Source organism: Alligator sinensis, unplaced genomic scaffold, assembly GCF_000455745.1.
Source record: "Alligator sinensis unplaced genomic scaffold, ASM45574v1 scaffold1329_1, whole genome shotgun sequence".
Classification (NCBI taxonomy): Eukaryota; Metazoa; Chordata; order Crocodylia; family Alligatoridae; genus Alligator; species Alligator sinensis.
Genome location: NW_005842460.1, coordinates 1,207,760 through 1,222,259, shown reverse-complemented (window position 1 = coordinate 1,222,259; position 14,500 = coordinate 1,207,760). Strand labels below are relative to the sequence as shown.

The 14,500-nt window shown below is 54.7% G+C and overlaps 2 protein-coding genes and 2 non-coding genes across 5 annotated transcripts in view; all 4 read left to right on the top strand.

Moving 5' to 3' along the window:
* Positions 1 to 13,432, top strand: part of KANSL2 (KAT8 regulatory NSL complex subunit 2) — a 14,753-nt gene extending 1,321 nt beyond the window's left edge. The window contains exons 1-9 of one of the 2 annotated variants that reach the window (XM_014523242.2): positions 232 to 260; positions 1,868 to 2,046; positions 3,189 to 3,303; positions 3,947 to 4,110; positions 5,951 to 6,117; positions 6,973 to 7,069; positions 9,414 to 9,667; positions 11,723 to 11,962; positions 12,672 to 13,432. In XM_014523242.2, coding sequence (XP_014378728.1) covers positions 247 to 260; positions 1,868 to 2,046; positions 3,189 to 3,303; positions 3,947 to 4,110; positions 5,951 to 6,117; positions 6,973 to 7,069; positions 9,414 to 9,667; positions 11,723 to 11,962; positions 12,672 to 12,803 — 1,362 coding nt within the window. In that variant the 5' untranslated portion in view covers positions 232 to 246 and the 3' untranslated portion in view covers positions 12,804 to 13,432. Of the gene's footprint in view, positions 1 to 231; positions 261 to 1,867; positions 2,047 to 3,188; positions 3,304 to 3,946; positions 4,111 to 5,950; positions 6,118 to 6,972; positions 7,070 to 9,413; positions 9,668 to 11,722; positions 11,963 to 12,671 lie in introns of those variants that run through there. The other variant, XM_006030740.3, reaches the window with a different exon arrangement.
* LOC112551428 lies at positions 7,148 to 7,283 on the top strand. Its single transcript, XR_003095722.1, has one exon. It is a non-coding gene; the product is annotated as a small nucleolar RNA SNORA2/SNORA34 family (small nucleolar RNA).
* On the top strand, positions 12,370 to 12,492 carry LOC112551429. Its single transcript, XR_003095723.1, has one exon. It is a non-coding gene; the product is annotated as a small nucleolar RNA SNORA2/SNORA34 family (small nucleolar RNA).
* Positions 13,433 to 14,154: 722 nt separating the features above from the next.
* The window catches only part of NCKAP5L (NCK associated protein 5 like), a 6,991-nt gene continuing 6,645 nt past the window's right edge, over positions 14,155 to 14,500 (top strand). The window contains exon 1 of the mRNA XM_025212404.1: positions 14,155 to 14,171. Within this exon, the coding sequence (XP_025068189.1) occupies positions 14,155 to 14,171 (17 nt within the window). The remainder of the gene's footprint in view (positions 14,172 to 14,500) is intronic.

Here is a 14,500-nt window from a genome sequence, read left to right as displayed (position 1 = left end):
ATAGTAGACACCCCTCAAGTTCCCCCTTGAAGCCCTTGAGGTGCCCCCCATTCATAGATCTCCCCACGATAGACCCCCCCCAAGAGTCATCCTGCCCGTGGACCCCCGCCCTGAGGTGCGCCCTGTCCACGGACACCCCTGAGGGGTTCTTCCTTCATGGAGTCCTAGACTGTAGAGTTGGAAGGGACCACAACGGATCGTCGTGTCCGACCCCCTGCCCCTGGCAGGAAAGAGGACCGAGGTCAGATGACCCCAGCCAGGTGACTATCTAGCCTCGTCTTGAAGACCTCCAAGATGCCCCCTCAAGGTCTCCCCCATAGCCCCCCTGTCCATAGCCCCATCAAGGGCATCCTGTCTCCATAGTCCTCCATCCCTAGACCCCCCCTGAGGGTCCCCCTCATCTATAGACCCCCATAAAGTTCCCCCCCTGAGGTCCTCCCATCCATAGACCCCTTCCTCTATAGGCCCCCCCTCCATAGATGACCCCCAAGCTCCCCCCCCACAAAATGCCAGCTCTTAGTTTTCCCTTTTTTCTCAATTGCACAGAAACACAAGGGGTGTTTTTTCCATGGCAGGGCACTCGGGCAGACCCCCGGCTCGGCGTGGCCTTTAAGGCTGAGGATCCCTGCACAAAATCTCCAGGCTTCTCCCAGGAATCGTGTTGGCACGCCTCGCGGGCATGGCACCCCTGTCAAAGCTTAGCTTAGCTTAGCTTAGGCATCACTGGGCTTAGGCATGTTCATGGACTACAGAGATAGTAGCAGCGGTTGGAGATGTTTCCTCTGGCATCTCTAGCCCGATAACGATGGGTAATAAATGGGGGCTAAGAGCCACGAGTCTCACCCAGGTGCCGGGAGAGCCTTTCAGGGGTGCTGCTTAACCTTAGTGCTGTCTGTGCGTGTGCAGGAGTCACAAGATAAACCTGCAGGTCTAAATAGGAATCTGTGGCTTTAAAAACTGAGTTCTTTGCAATAGAGGGACAGCTCTAGTATTTTCCTGTTGCAAAAAAAATGAGCGAATGCTGGGGGAAAAAACGAGTTGGTGTTTTTCTGAGTGCCCTGCATCTAATGAGGGTGCCTCTAGTCTCAAACCGTTGAGAAGTGCTGCTCTTGATCGGTCTGGTTTGGTGCGCTCCCTCCAAAGCATTTGCCCCTGCCGCTGAGAGACGGGCTGCTGGGCTAGGTGGCATTGGTCTGACCCTGGCGCTGCTTCTGTTTTTCGGGAGCTGTAATTGTCTGGGGGGAGTTACAAGTTTGTTAACCGTTGTAAAGCATTTCGAGGTCCTTGGATGGAAAGAAGCTTGTAGTACCTGAGGCTGGTATTGATCAGGGGAACAAGACATCACCATTGGTCATCACCAGGCTTCGAATCACCTAGTCCCTCTGTGACTTCTGGGGTTCAAATCCCAGTTCTGATGTTGCCCTGGATCCTTTTTCTAGGAGAGGAGTTGAATTAGCTTGTGGACCCAAACCTGGCATGGTTTGAAAAGGGACAGGCGTGAGGATTTGTTGCAGTCGGCAAATCTCTCTTCCTGCAGACTTCCTAAGGTCCAGAAGAAGACCTTAGGTGTTTGAATCCTGTGCCTTCTACTTGTAAGAGTAAGGGCTTATCTCCAGGCCTCAGCACGCTACTGACTCGGGTGCCAGAGGTCTGCATTCAGCGGTCACGTATGTGGTTTGGAAATCACCTGGGATGCTTATACTGAGGAACTGCGCTGGCTATGTTCTGGGGGTGGTAGCAGGGAGGGGAGGAATTCATGCCTTTTCCAGCCATGTGGCAGTGAGCGCCCACCCGTGCATTGCTTTGCGTATCTCCTTGGATGGCTGCAAACTCTCAGGGCTGTAAGCATTTTAATTTTTCCCCCCAGCGTGTCATTCTGTGCCGAGCACACCCGGAGGAATGCCCTGGCGCTTCAAGCTCAGATGAAGAAGGCCAGCACCGGGCCGGTCAGCGAGACTCTTCTTTGCCAGCTGAGCTCTTATGCCAAGACGGAGCTGGGCCCCCAAGCGGCGGAGACTAGCCGCAGTGAAGCCAGTCGAATCCTGGGTGAGATCTTTGAGTGAAGTGAATAAGGAGGCTGGGGGAGTCCTCTGCCCTGCACATTGGGACCAGCAGCCTGTGGCCTGCTATATCTGAGAGGGGGCATGGTCTGAGGGAACTAGGAAGGTAAAGCACAGCTGGCCTCAAGAGAAGAGGCTGGGCTGGTAGCCAGGAACTCCAGTGCTCTGGGCCCTCCTGTGGGCGCACCATTTCACTTCTCCGCTTCCCTGATATGAGAGACGGAGGAGGTAAAGTTGAATATGCATTCACAGGCTAAAGCGCTGTGCAGATGGACAGGTGATTTATACAAGAAGGCCATTTTTAAAGCCTTGGGAAAACTTCGCAATTGCAAATGTGGTTTTTGTGGCATGAGCGGTATATTCCCAAACTGTATTCACCATCCTTGGCCATTTGCATAAGCTGTTCAAACACAGTGGCCTGAGATGTGGGTATGCAGTCTCTGCTGGGTACACATCCTTCTTCCAGTCCCCAGGGGCTTGGGCTCCCATCACCTGTCATGCAACTATAACATAAACCCACGTGTCCTCAGTTGGCACTGCAAAGAGTCTGGGCTGGGCCCAGAGTTGATCTGAATGTGCTCTTAGGGGCTGCTGTTCTGCAATAGGGGTATTGGACTCTTCCCATGATATTGTCACTGGACTCAGTTGCATCTCAGCAGGGTTTCCTCTCTCACTGCAGTGTTGGAGCTTCCTCCTCATCCTCATTACTGGTTTGCATCTCCAGCTTGTAGGTTCTGTGCCCTATGAAGTGTGCCCAGACATGGCAGTGTTTCCTGCCATTCATTTGCTCAAGGAGGTGCAGCCCCCGCACTGCAGGGTCAGCTCAGCAGGGAGCAGGCAGCTGTCAGGATTCTCAGCAGAGGAGGGTGTTGCTCCATCGGATCTGTATATTTTGACAGCCTTAAATTAATTGGCAATTTTTCTGTTGGAACTATGGAGCTGCTTCGTCCTGTTTTCTCCCCTGGGGCTGGGAGGTCTGTCACGGTCCGTTTGTCTCAGAGTTTGTTCGAGGCTTTTCTGGCTGCAGCGCAAAGCTGCCTAATATCCCAACGCCAGTTCTGGGCCCTTGTGCTCCAACTTCTGGAAGCTGGGCCGGATGGCCTGCCTGACACGGTGCTTCCCTTTCAGATGAGGACAGCTGGAGTGATGGCGAACAAGATCCTGTCACTGTGGACCAGACATGGCGAGGTGACCCTGATAGCGAAGCTGACAGCATCGACAGTGATCAAGAGGACCCTCTGAAGTAAGTCTGGCAGCTGCTGCTCAGGTCTGGCTCTTGTGCAAGTGGTGAACTGCTGCTACAGGACAAGAGTGCACTGAGATGATTTTTAGGAGTCTGCTTTAGGAAAAGAAACCACCGTTTTAGCAACACCACAGCTGAGAAGAGCCATGTTGGTGCTTCTGAATTGCACCCAGTACAGCATCCAAGTGGGATTGGGCACTTGTTCCTCAGGTGGTGCTCACATAAAAAGAAATCATTGCCCTTTGCAGGGGGTGGGGGGGTGGATATCCCTTGCATCTATCTCTCCTGTGTACTGGGCTCACTGTGGGTAGGCTGGTTGGCTCCTGTAGCGGCATCTTGGTTTGAACCTGGTGGCATGAGGGCCACAGAAGATGCTGCATTGGTCCAGGATGTGCTTGGTTATAGATCTGAACAACGCAGTTACCTCTAGTCCCTGCCTTGGCACTGCCTGACTTGCTGGTCTCCCAGAGCCCAGCTGAGCACAGGTGTATTAACTAGATGGCTTTTTCTGCCCACTGTGCTTCTGTATGCTCCTTGTTCCCTGCTGGTGCTTTGGGGGTATCGGCAGCTGCTGTAGTAATGTTCCTGCCATGCTCCCCCCTGCTGATTTGTGGCATGTTAAATTGCCCCCTGGTTGTTACAGGCATGCTGGGGTGTACACAGCGGAAGAAGTGGCCTTGATAATGCGGGAGAAGCTGATCCGCCTGCAGTCCCTGTACATTGACCAGTTCAAGAGACTCCAGCATCTTCTGAAAGAGAAGAAACGTCGCTACTTGCACAGTCGCAAAGTAGAGCATGAAGCCATAGGCAAGTATGGGTTCAGGTCCCTTGTTCCATGTCACTTGGCCGTACGCAGATCCAGGCACTTGGGAAGCATGACAGTCTGCACTTGGAGGTGATGGCATGGCACTGAGAGCCAGAGGCAGTAGTTGTGTGTCCCAGAGCCTGGTTGGGAAAGTTGTCTTCTATCTTTGCTCTGTAATGCATTGCTGAGGAAATAAGCCTGCAAAAATCTGAATTCTGAGAGAAGAGTTGCGTTCAGGGGGTGTTTATCATAAACACTGTTCTCTCATTGGTAACGTCTTGTCTTCAGTGGAAGAGGTTTGCCAGGTAGGGATGCGGATATTGCTCTAATGGCATCGACCTATGTTTAACTGACGAAAGCCCCTTTGTCAGCATAGCTTATACAACTTGAACAAAAGCCTTTCTGTGCTGATAGAACAGGCCTCTGCTAGTATATAAACATCAGGAGAAAGTCGCTCACACACCCTGGCACGATACAGTGGGATCAGTGAAAGATTTGAGCCCTTATGCTTGCCTTAATGTGGGCCTGAGGGCTGGCAGGGCAGCTGGGGGCCACAGTCCAGTAATATCCATCACTAGTGCTTAGTATTTTGGAGCCTTTTGTGCTAGCCAGCAGGAGCCTGTCGCCCACAGTGGCGCCGGGCACAGGGAAGGGAGAGACTGTAGGATGTTTTAAATGTAGCAGACAGAGTTGCTTTCCTGGTCAGCTGTGCTGTGTGGACACTCATTCCTCCACCCTGTTCTAACAAGGTGGCAGCTTCTGTGCATCTCCATTCCCTGATGCCTTTCATATCCCAATTCTAGTTCCTTGTAAATTCAGTGTTGTGTGTTAGATGCAATCAGTGAGGCCATGCTATCCTCACTTAGAGTATTTGCTTGCTAAGGAACCTTTAACAAGCCTCTCTGCTGTGCTGTGCCTCAGCTTCTCTGTCTGAAGACTGGGAATAATGAGAACTGGCTTACCTCTGTAAAGCCATCTGAGATCTGTTAGTGAAATATGCTATACGAAAACAAGGTGGTGAGACTTTTTATTAATAGCTACTGGTATAATTTACACACAGCGCAGAATGGGGAGAAGCAGGGAAAGGCGTTGGTTTGAAAGGGGGCGGGTGCGAAGGTTTGTTGCAGTCTGCAGATCTCTCTTCCTACAGACTTCCTACAGTCCAGAAGATTTTTGGAAACAGGTGCTGGGTTGTACTTCAGCTTGTGAGATGCTGCATTGTGTAGCTAGCTGAGCTGTAAGACAGCTGTCCTCTCCCCCATGGGTAAATCATCCTGCAAAAAGACGTTGTGCAACCCATTACCTGATAAAAATAACTGAGACTTTTATGCTGCAATATTTTCTAAAATGTATTGTACAAACTGGTAACACAGTGAACAATAGGCAGTGAACATTGACTTTTAAATACAAGGTCCTTAGCACTTGCTGCATAAGTTCACTGATCTTTTAAATTAGCTTATGTAGTAGATTTTGGAATCATTTATAAATCTGTCAAATTTTGACTTTTTTGGCAGGAAGACGTGCTAGAGGAGTCCAGGTGTAGGTTGGATTCATCGCACTGTATTTGGGGTCCGTTTAAGATGCCAATAGACCAGTCTGAATCTGTAAAGGTTCTTTCTGTGCAGAGAAGTGTTGAGATTGTGGAGGCTGCACTGTGCAGTTCACTAGTAACCAAACGACTTGGTTCCTGCTTCCTGAATACAAGGCCCAGCATTCTTGGTGATGGTTCCTGTATTGCTGTAACTGGAGAGCTGGCTGCATAGCCGGCTCAGTCAGGTCTGGTTCCAGGGTCCCCAAGCAGGGAGAATTGCCACAGGCTCCTGATTCCTCACTCTCTCCCAGGTAGCAGCCTCCTGACAGGCCCAGAGGGTTTGATGGCCAAGGAACGTGAGACCCTGAAGCGACTGAAATGTCTCCGCCGCTACCGCCAGCGCTACGGTGTGGAGGCCCTGCTTCACCGCCAGCTGAAGGAGCGCCGGATGTTGGCAACCGACGGGGCTGCCCAGCAGGTACTTCAGTCTGCAGGGACTTCTGGTCCAGACCCTGTTCCGCGTTATAGGCTCCCTTGAAATTCAGGTCTCCCACCTGTCACCCATGTTTAGGGAGCAGGACAGGGGCAAGTTCCAAAGCCTTCAGTCCTGCCAGGTTTTCCATTATAAATCCCTTCTTTAGGGACATGTAAGCAGGCTGTAAATATATCGTTTCTGATGCTTCAGCTGATGGGTGGAGCTCTGTGGGGTTGTTTTTATTAAAGGAACAAGAGCAATAAAACATAGGCCTAAAATGCAGGTTTGGAGAGTTTTCCCCTTTAAAAAAAAGGGAGGCAGGATTACAAAGCCTCCTCTCAGTGCTAGGAGGTTTTCAGCCCTTGTAATTAATTTTATATGAGTGCAGAGGGATTTGATCACTTCCCTGGAGCTTTGGGGACCCAGTTGTGCCACATTACATTGCTCAAGAGAACCTGCAATTGAAACCAACTTGTTTGTGTGCGGCAGTTCCCGCGCTGCCAGTTAAAAGGAAGCCGTTTTGCTGCGTTTGAGGGTGGGTCTGCTACTGCTCAATTTGGAGGCTGCAGGTCTTACCCAGGAATGTGTGTGTTCCCCTGTGTAAGAGTAAGGGGCTGGCAGGCTGGTGTACAAACCAAGGCTGAGAACTTGTCTGCTAAGACGGCTCAGGATCTGGGCTGAGACGGGGCAGGCTCAGTACCCTGAACCCTTGCGAGCAGCCAGGTGAGCAAAAGGGGCCTGGTGGTTTTGTAAGCCACTGACAGAGTGGAAGCCCTGAACCCTGGTGCTGGTTTAATAGCTGAATGTAGCTGAACGATCTGGGACTGTTCTGACGTGTTCTCTGGGGCTCCTTTTCAGGCGCACACCACCCGCTCCAGCCAGAGGTGTTTGGCCTTTGTGGACGACATTCGATGCTCCAACCAGTCTCTCCCCATGACCCGGCACTGCCTTACTCGTATCCTTTTGTTTCCTCTCAGCTGTGCTGAGCAGCCTTGCTGACTCAGTCCCACGTGGGCTTGGTCCTCATTTTCTTTTGGCCCTGAATCAAGGCCACCGGTTTGCTGTAGCCGTTGGTTTCAAGCAGGAGCCCAGAGGAACATCTTCCTGTGGTCTGTTGGCCGTTCCAGAACCCCAGACAGGAGCGGCCAGTTCAGTTGGAAGCGACACACAAACCTCAAGCGATTAGGGAACAGCCACAAACTATTTTCCAGCTGTGTTAGACTAAGATGGAAGCAAGTTTGTTTTCGGCTCTTAACTTAATCCTTTCAGAATCCCTGTCACAGAGGCTGGGAGGCTGAACATTGAGTACAAGGCAATAGCATGGGATGTTTTGCAAGTTGAGACTATATTTTAGCCCTGCAGGGGGTTGTCGCAACTCCTTGGAGGTTGCTGTTTATTGGAAGCGAAGCTGTACACTAAGCAGTGACTCAAACTGTTGTTGTGGCATGTTTGCCAGTGACTTCACTGCAAGCAGGTTTGGCTTCCAGATTGTGTGGTGTTTTCTTCCTAAGGGCCGGACAAAGGTTCCCAAGCCAAACTGTGTGGTTCCCAGTGTAGCGCAATTGCACAGATGAAACCAGGGCAGGACTCTGTTCTCTGCAGCTGGGTGGGCTGAGGAAGGCCAGCAGCAGCAGAAATGATGAGCTCTGTTTTGTTTTGTTATAACACTGGCAGGTCGGTTGTGTACAGACACAGGCCGGGGAGGCAGGAAATTGCCATTGTTTCTGTTCAGCGGCTGCAGGTTTAAAATGAAGCCCAGAGTACTGCCGTCAAAATGGCTTGACCGAGGCCAGGGCAGTGCAGTCTATGAAGGGGAGTCAAAGAAACTGCCCTGTCTTTTAAAAGAAAGCATCAAAAACCAGGCTGGAAGGGACGTGGAGAAGCCATTTAGCCCATCCCTTAGGGAGGGGGACCTGCCAGATGACCCATCCAGGTCTGTAAACTGTGCTGTTCAAAGCTAGCCCGCTGCAGCCTTCTGGGCCCACCATTTCACAGGCGTATGTCTGAGTTGTGCCAGCCAAGTCAGCGGGGGCAAGGTCATACTTTGGCTTGCCCTGCTGAGCAGGGACAGTTACAGAGGAGTCACCTGCAGCCGATTGCTCCATGCCCTGCCAGCGGACTTGTCTTTGATACCTGCGTATGAAGCAGACAACCCGGCTGGGCTGCCGTGGTCCAGGTAGGGTTTGACACGGACAGTACAAAGTAGTGGCTGACTTGAGTCTGACTGGGACTAGGGTCAGTGGGGTCGGAGTCTCCTCTGTGAGTCGAGGTTAAAAGAAAATGGTTAACTTGAAGCCTAGTTGTCTTCAAGAAATGAGCTCGGCTCAGAGCCCGCTGCCAATTTTGCAGTCAGTTTGTCTTGCTCTCCTTTGCTAACTCGCTTGAAGAGAAGGCTGTGGAACTGGCTCGGACATGATTTTTGCACGCCTTGGTTTGGGGGTGTCTGATTGAGACACCTCAAAGCCCAGTTTGGAGTAGAGCCCCTGCTTTCAGACAGTCGGGCTCCTTTCAAGCGCTTCAGATCAAGCACCTGGAATCATGGGTCACTTGGGTTGAAGTGAGGTTGTTCAGACTAGGAACAACTGCAAATAAAAATCCCTCTCCTCGTTCCAGCTATCGCCACTGAAGAGTTCGTCATAGTAGTGACGGGAAAATGTTCATCAGTGAATGATTTTGAATTTGGCCACAGTCCTTTAAAGGGCTCCAGGCAGGAGGCAGGCCTAGTTGTGTGTAGCCTGCGGGGGGTGGGTTGGCAAGTGCCTGTAGGCGGCTGATCTCCTGAGCAAGATGCCATTAATGCTGCATTTCTGCGGGTGATCATAGGCAGGGAATTTACAGCTTGGAGGCATAGCTCTGCCTCTGAGCCCTTCTGGGGACAGAAGAAATGAAAATGCCTGAGTTACGTTTGGCTTCAGGAGAGGTCTGTGTCGGTACCAGCAAGGAACTCTACTGCACATTTGATGCTAAGGCTATGTGCAGCCACCAGGTACATGGGAAGCTCCTACCTCATCTGTCCCTCCCTTCTTGGGGGCCCTTGAGGCTTTTGCAGTATTCAGTTAGTCCCCCACACTCTGACCTCACGGTAAAGCTGTGGTATTACCTGCATTTTACAGCTGGGGCGTGTGAGCTAAGTAGCTTGGCCAAGGTCACAGCAGTCACAGAGTCTGCCCTGGTTCTTACTGAGGTGTGATTTAGCTGCTGTTTTCCTCTGTGCTGGGGGCAGTGTTAGCGCCCTTTGCTTCATGCCTCTGCCTAGCTTCTCTGTCAGGCGCACGGTTCCCTTGACTCCGTCTTCCCAGACATTTGCCAGGACACCAGTCAGACTCTGTTTAAGCCATGCCAAGGGTCAGAGGAAGTGCCCTGTAACAAACCAGTCGCTGTGAGCCTCTCCGAAGATCCTTGCTGCCCTCTCCATCTCCGACTGCCGCTTCAGATGTACGTCCCCGAGCAGGTGCTGTCTGTCCCTGAGGAGCTGGAAGCTGCCCCCACGGATCTGTACTTGAGTGCTGCTGAGCTCCAGCCCACGGAGAGCTTACCCCTGGAGTTCAGTGACGTAAGTCGGAGAAGTCGCGTAGTATCCTCCCTCTGCCAGCGGCTCGGAAGCAAAGCATCTAGCCGAAAGCTTCGGTGCCAGCGAAGGCCGGACGAGTGTAACGTGTCACTGCAGCTGCTGAGCCATGTTAAATCGCTGGGGGGATTATATAGCCGCAGACCCCCATGCCTCTGCCTATCCCATGCCGTGGTCACAGGTCTCGCTGCCCTTTGTCAAGGAGTCCAGGCTCCGAAATGTCCATGTGGAGGTCAGGGCTTCTAGTTCTTAGGTGCCATGCAAGGATGGACCTGGAACGGGGTGCTGTGGCAATGGGGGGTGGCCAGCTCCTTTGCTCTGTAGCACAGGGCACACTGCAGCAAGTTCAATCCAGAGGCCAACTGTTTTCTTCCACTTCCCTTCCCCGTCTCTGGACCGTGATCTGTGCTTCTGTTCCAAGTGGGCATCCTCCTGAGAGAGCATGGCAAAGCTCAGTGGGCTCCAGAAACGCTTGTTTCTGGCCAGTAGCAACCGCTTCTTTGGAGCTGCTGTTCCCTTGTCGAAATCTATATCTAGGAATTTTGAAAAGCGGCTTTTTGCCTCTGTCCCCAAAGGGTACGTGGGGGTTTAATCCCCAGATTACAGCGCGTTCTGCAGGCACGCTAAACCTCCGTGCTTCAAAATCCTCGTGACGTTTGTGTAAACAAAGTGGTGGCCGCTGTTCAGAGCTGCCGTTTCGGATGAGGCCCGTGACCGAGAGCCCGGAGCGCCCCGTCCCAGAGCAGACTTCTGTAGCCAGCGTAAAAATAGCTGCAGATAGCTGGGGGAGGTGCTGCCAGGGCTGCTGTAACCATAGGGATGCTAGCAGACATTGCCTTAATATAGCAGGCCAGATGCCACTGATCCAGGGGCTTGAAAGCTTTGAAGCTGGCTGTTGTGAACCTGGTCCCACTGCAGCAGTGTTCTGCAGTGAAGGCCCAGCGCAGCACCCAGGGAGTTCAGCCGGGCGGCTGTTGGTTCCCGTGAGCATCAGGACAGGGTGTCGGTGCCATGGGAGGAGGTTGCTGTGGCCAGGAAAGGGGGGCACTGGCTGCGTCTTTTCCCACAACCATTCTCATGGCCTGGGCAGAGGTTTAATGGCCGCTTAGGCAGGAGTCCAGGGGTCTTCGCTGTTTTTCTGTTTGCTGAGTTGGGGGCAGCCTGCTGTGAAGTGTCCTGACTGGCCATGTTCAGGATGACAGCATGGGTCTGCCCTGCAGCAGGGGCCTTGCTCTGTGTGTCCCTGAGGGAACTTTTCTTGCTGCTGCCTGGCACAGTTCAGGGCTGCTCAATGCCTCCGTGTTTTATCTGACGTAGCACAGTCCTGACCAGGCATCGTGCAGTCACAGGCATCCCTCCTTCCGTGTCGAGCTCCCTCCAAGTGATGCCTCCCCTAACAATAGCCTTGGAAGAATCCCAGCCTTGCACCTGCATTGTTACCATAGTCAGAGCAGCTGCGTGTTTGTAGGGAGCGTTCCCAGGGGAGAGATCAGCCTGGGTGAGGCTGAATGCTGCCCCCTGCCCGCCCCTGCTTCTCGGCTCTCTGGGCTGCATGCTGGACCCTGGGATTCCCTGTGCGATGGCATGCCACAGTGGCAGCTATGCAGCTCCTGCTGCACAGGCTGCACAGGGGCCTCTGGGCTGTGTGTGCCATTCCCAGAGTTCCAGGGTCCCCATTCGGTAGCACTCCAGAGGTCCCTTCGAGCCCTATTTTCTGCAGTCCGAGTGCGGAGCCATTGCCCTCATTAGCTAGCAGCAGCCTGACTCGGCTTTGGACTGCTCCTGCTCTGATAGGACACCATTTGCCAGCACCTCGGGGGACCGTAACCCGTAGCTAACTGGGCCTGGGATTCTCCAGGAGCATGGAGTCCCAGCAGCTCCTGGCACTTGAGTTGCACATCCTGGGAGCTCAGCCTGTCTGAAATTGGGCCCCGCAGCACACGGGTGACAGTGGGGGCTGGAAAGACTCTCACTTGCCTTGCTGGTGCGTTTGGCTTGCAGAGCCTGCTGATGGGCCATGCCTGGTGTTTTCTTCCTCAGGATCTGGATGTGGTGGGTGATGGCATGCAGTGTCCCCCATCCCCTCTGCTCTTTGACCCCTCTGGAGCCCTTGAAGATCGCGCTGTCAAAGGTGTGGTCAAGGCCCCGCTAGATGTACTGGCCCATGAAAAGTCACTGCAGCCAGGCGGCTCGGCCCAGCTGACACAAACAGACAGAGGAAGCTCTTTTGGCCAAGTCTCCTCGCCAGCTGTGGAGTCTCCTGCAGAACCACCATCGCAGGTATAGAGCTGGAGGAGGGGGCCGGGGCACTTTCAGCTGGAGTGGGAGCGGGCCCTAGGCAGGTGTGGCTTCAGCTCCAGAGCTGCACGTTGGAGGAGCTAGGAGATGTGCCCTTGCAGGGAATTTGCTCCAGTTTCAGGCCCGTTCCAAGATGCAGGTCACAGCATTGTGCGCGGCAGAGCTCCCTGGGGCTGCCCTTCCTCAAACAGCCTTGGACTCTGCAGCCGCGTGGCAGCCCTACAACTAGGATGGTGGTAACCGAGGCTCATGCTTCAGGGCCCCCAGCAGCAGCCTGCAGGGGTCAGGAAGCGCCAGTTCCTCTACATGCAGCAGGGTGTACCAGGATAGGTGCCTTGTAGGCTGCTCACCAGCCAGAGGACCAGGGGGCTCTACTTAGGCCTGCGTTACAGGCCCTGAATGAATGCTGGCAGCTGGTTTCAAGCAGGAGCCCAAAGGAATGCCTTCTCCTGGTCTGTTGGCCATTCCAAAGCCTCCAAAGTGAACGGCCAGTTCAGTGGGAAGCAGCGTGGGTTGCATACGGAGCTCCTCGGGTGGGCGAGGAGCTGCCCTGGCAGGCAGGGTCTAGGGTGCGGGCTCCTGGGATGAACTCCGTGCTGGTGTGTGCATGAAGTCTTTCCCCTTGGGACCGAGAGCCAGGCCCCAGCTTGGTATGGGGCTGGTGTGATCAGGGCTCTTCCGTCTTTCACAGGCTCAGCTGCAGGCAGCGGGGGGCAGGCCTGGCCCCGAGGAAGACAGGAAGCCGGAAGATGCTGCCCCTTCTCGGCCACGTGGAACGCCGGCAGCCTCCAATGGGAACCCAGACCCTACGTCCATCAGCTGAGGCTGGCTCAGAGAGCATGCTGCCTCACTCGAGCCCTTGTCCTGGGTCAGCCCAGGCTGCCCTTCGGGACCGTGCACTGGCCACCAAGCGTGATATTCTTGCGCTGGGCCAAGCTGCTGGCTCCGCTCCCCTTCTCTGCCCCAAAGCCATTTCCAAATTGGTTGAACCAGGAGATGCCCAGCGCTTGGCCACAAGCCCTGGGGCTAGTCTCTGCCCCCTCCCACCTCTCACCTGGTTCTGGTGGCCTTTGGATTTCGGGTGAGCTTGCCAGTGCGGCAGTCAGCTCATTAGCCAGGATCAAACCAAAGGGAGACCTTGGGTTCCCTGGCAGGGGATCCACACAGCTGACCCCAGAAGGGACCAGGCTGATGAAGCTGTGGCTTTTCCATGGAGCAGTGAGATGAGCCACATCTCCCCCAGTTGGTGTCTGTCACCCAGGGCACTGACATGGGGGGGGGGGGGGTCTCCCCTTTGCTGCCCTTTCCCTGGCACTTTGCCCCAAAGCAGACTCCTGCTAGAGCTTTAACCTGTGCCGGTGCCCCTGGCACTGTCCTGATGAGTTTAGATTTGTGGTAGAGCCAGAGGAAGCTCTGCCCCCTGTAACCCAGACAATAAAGCAGTTGAAGACACCCTCTGCAGAGCATGTCTGTGCTGCGGGGAGTGGGGCAGGTGTTCAAAGTGGGGGCAGCATGCAGTGCTGTGCAGTGCCAGAGTTCTCATTTAAACCCCCGTGGTGATGGGATAGGAGAACGGGGTAAACGCCCTGAGCCGCAGCAGAGCCAGAGCTGTGTCATCTTGGCCCGTGCAGCAAGAGCAGCTCAGCCAAGGAGTTGGGGCACTCTCCCTGCTTGGGTGTGGGCTCCCAGCTGCCCTCCCCAGGCCTCCCTGTGTCCTCCGAGGGGGGGTGGAGGTGGTTTTAGGTGGTTGCAGCCTCCTGGGGAAGCCTCCGCCACTGTGTGCCTGGCCTCTCTTGCCAGGCAAACCCTCCCAAGCCATGGCAGTGCTGATGCAGCCTGTGTGCGCTATCCTGCCCGTCTCTGTTCTGGGCATGCAGCCTTGGTCTGGGAGCCAGGGGCGGGCAGGCTTGCCGGACTTGAGCACATGCCAATTTGGATGGGGATAAGGAAGGCTCAGCCTGCTCCCAGGGTGGCCGTTTGCCCTCGGCAATGGCCACGAAGCAGATCCCCGGTGCTCGAGGCCAACCCCTCCGCCATGGAGCAGCATGCAGGTTGCTGGTGTGGGTGCAACTGGCCCCAGGGTGACGCGGCCCTTGCCTGCTGGAACAGGAGCAGGAGTGAGGCCAGCCTGGCAGGGATGCTGCAGCGGGGACGTGCCCGGGCTGGGCTCGCGGATGCTGACTCACACTGGGTCAGTCCCTGCTCTAGTAGAGACCTGTGACCAGACCTGGGCCCTGGCCCCAGCCGGGGCTTTGCTTCTGCTGCCCAGGGGTGCAGACAGGCCCATGTGGGACAGCCAGCCTCCGTGCAGAGTAGGGTGGGCATCCACGCTGCAGGTGCTGCGTGCCCAGGGCAGGAGCACCGGTGCCAGTGCTGCCTGCCCGAGCCCGGTGCCAGCCCCGCTGCATCCCCGGTCCCCAAGCACCCAGCTCTGCTGCCCGGAGCCCCGGGGGAGCCCGGCCCCATCCTGGTCCCGGCCGTGCCGGCGCGGTCCTGCGGGGCTGCCCGCTCCCGTGGGCG